Genomic DNA, 2,714 nt, shown 5'->3' on the forward strand with positions numbered 1-2,714 from the left:
TTAAACTAGGAAAACAGATGTTTTTGAATTCAATCAAAGCTCATATGAGCCAAATCTTCTTCCTTTTGGGTTTGGACTTGAATCATGAAATTTGTGTAGCACTTTGCTCACTCTTCTCCATAATTCTTGGACTCGTTCTTGGGTTCTTCTTCCATAATAAACATCTTCTTGATTCACATTGAAGCCCATCAATCTTAATGCAAGTGGGCCAGCCTAGATGCTATCACAGTTTCAAACCCAACAATTTAAAACACATGTATATTGATTAAATAGTTGTCACAATGTAAAATTCAAGTTAAGGAATGAGAAATATACCTGAAATATAGAAAAAATTGAAGAGAAATTGAAGTTTGGAGCTTGAATGATGAATTCTCTGTAAAATCCTTGAGATTTCTTGAGTTGGGAGTTAAAGAAGAAAGAATGAAGTTTGATCTTTGAAAACTGAAGGAAAAGGGTCAATTTGATGTTTATAAGTCGTTTAAGGGATGAAAGGACCAAAAACCCCTCACCCCAAGTGAAGAAAAATAAAAACAACATCGCGGAGGTTAGCCTCTGTGCCACAACCTTATCCCAGAGGCTAAGTGGCGTGGCACGCCACTATCACGGAGGCTTACTGCCTCGGGGTCCCTGAACCCCTTCTGAAAATTTCAAATTTTTTTCAAAATACCCTTTTAACACCCCTAATCATAATTCAAGTCCGGGAGGGTCAAAAATAAATTCGTTGAAATTTTTCGGGGTCTTACACTATATTATGTTTTGTGAAGCTGGAATTCATTTATGTTTTATAAATACTTTGTGAAACTGTAATTCGTTTATGTCTTATAAATACTTTGTGAAACTGGAATTCATTTATGTTTTATAGATACAGCAAGATACGAAGACTTTGGAGATGCAATACCATGAGAAGGTAAGTGATGTCTTTTTGGATTAATTGTGTTCCACTTTGTCCATTTAGTACAAGCTTAGAATTATTTGTCTCACTACGTTTACGCTGAATATACAGTTAGGGTCTTAGCTGCATGAGAAAAATCGTTATACAACAAAGCTGGTGATACTTAATCCACTTGAAAATTCTATTTCAACGAAAACTTATTCTACTTGAGAAAAACTGTCATGACAAATTTTAAAAATAATTCAGTCATCTTTATTCAATATGATTAGAATTTGCAGTGCAACAACTTAAGAAAGGTAACGTGCCTTCTCTTTTGATAAGGTTAAGAAAGCTCAAGTTACTTGTAGAACCATTATCTACTAAAATGGACCTCTAGGTACCTCAGTGAGTTGGTCTGTGTTGATACTGAATTTACGAGAGTATATCTTACATGTGTGATTTCTGACTGGTATGATTCTTTTTATATCCTTTTACTAAAGGTAAAACTTTGCTTCTTGTCATGGGTCTAGCGAAAACAACCTCTCTACTTCCCAAGGTAGGGGTAAGGTTTGTGTACGCTCTACCCTCCCCGAATCCCACTTGTGGTATTACGCTGGGTATGTTGTTAAAACTTTGCTTTTGAATGAACCTTGAAGTGTCAAGAAGTGGAGGAATTGCAGAAAAAAATCCAGGCGGATGAAGCTGAGTTGAATGATTTGCTGGAGTGTCTTGGTATAGAGGAGCAGAAAGTGGAAAAACTCAGCAGGAGACTGAGAGAGCTAGGGGAAGATGTAGATAAATTGCTCGAAACAGAGAATGATGAATAGTTTTACATCAAATCAAATAGAGAAAGTGTATATACATTTAGAATATCCATCTACTATGTGAAATCTCTTGATTACTTATCCTAATTAGTTGTGGAATATTTGTAATTATTGGGGTATAAGTTTGGCAGCCATGTTAACATTCCAATAGTCAACTTTTTGTAATAAACCCAACAGTCCACGCGCGTATATATCCTAAGCTAGATGGATATGATAAGATATATCTTCGTTACTTTGATATGAATCTAGTTTTCTATTTAAGGGGACCAGGAATAAAAACTAAAGTTGATTCAATTTTGCTGCCTGTGGACCTAAAGATTCTTGTGTTTTCTTTAGAAATGTGGTGTAGCAGGTTACAAGAACAGTTGTTAGATAGAGCTAATTAAGGATGAGGAGAGTGCTTCATTAGCGCATGCTAATTAAATTGGAAGTATATTATCCTACTAGTGCTAATATAATACATTGTTACTAACAGTTATAATATGGGTGCTCAAGTAAATGAAGGATATGATGCAATGAATGACGTTTCTCTCCCCTTAATAAGATGTTTTAATTTTGAGTTTTAAATATAGAAAAAATCTTGATAGGGAATGTTATCTCCTATCTGTCCTATATATAAGGTGAATTCAAATAAGTCGGAGTGTAATATGGATACTAAAGACCTAATTGAAAAAAAAAAAAAAGAGTTTTATATGATTTTTGCTACAAGAATAAAGAGAATAATCAATAAATATTAACTTCATGTGATTTGCCAAAATTGGTTGATTAGACATGGTAATTATCTTTGGAGCGGCTTCATTATAGTCTTCGAGCCCATCAATACGTTGTTGAATAAATTCAACGGTTTTACTTAACTCAACCAAAGCTGGCTATCCATATAGAAAACACTAATTAAGATATGGAGATGAACGTACGTGTTGATTAAGTAATAAGACACACTAGTCCTATGTAGTTGGATTTGTAATAATTACCGTTTTAATTTAAAGGACATTTGGCTTAGATTATACTATAAGAATATT

The 2,714-nt window shown here is 34.0% G+C and overlaps 1 protein-coding gene across 1 annotated transcript; it reads left to right on the forward strand.

The window, feature by feature from the left end:
- Positions 1-862: 862 nt before the first annotated feature.
- Positions 863-1,989, forward strand: LOC124892621 (golgin candidate 6-like; the record flags this gene model as incomplete). The annotated part of the gene is given in 2 exon segments (XM_047403860.1): positions 863-907; positions 1,528-1,989. Coding segments are annotated over 2 exon segments (216 nt in total), but the record flags the coding sequence as incomplete, so codon positions are not given.
- Between the last annotated feature and the right edge of the window lie 725 nt (positions 1,990-2,714).

Source organism: Capsicum annuum, unplaced genomic scaffold (genome assembly GCF_002878395.1).
Source record: "Capsicum annuum cultivar UCD-10X-F1 unplaced genomic scaffold, UCD10Xv1.1 ctg4897, whole genome shotgun sequence".
Lineage (NCBI taxonomy): Eukaryota > Viridiplantae > Streptophyta > Magnoliopsida > Solanales > Solanaceae > Capsicum > Capsicum annuum.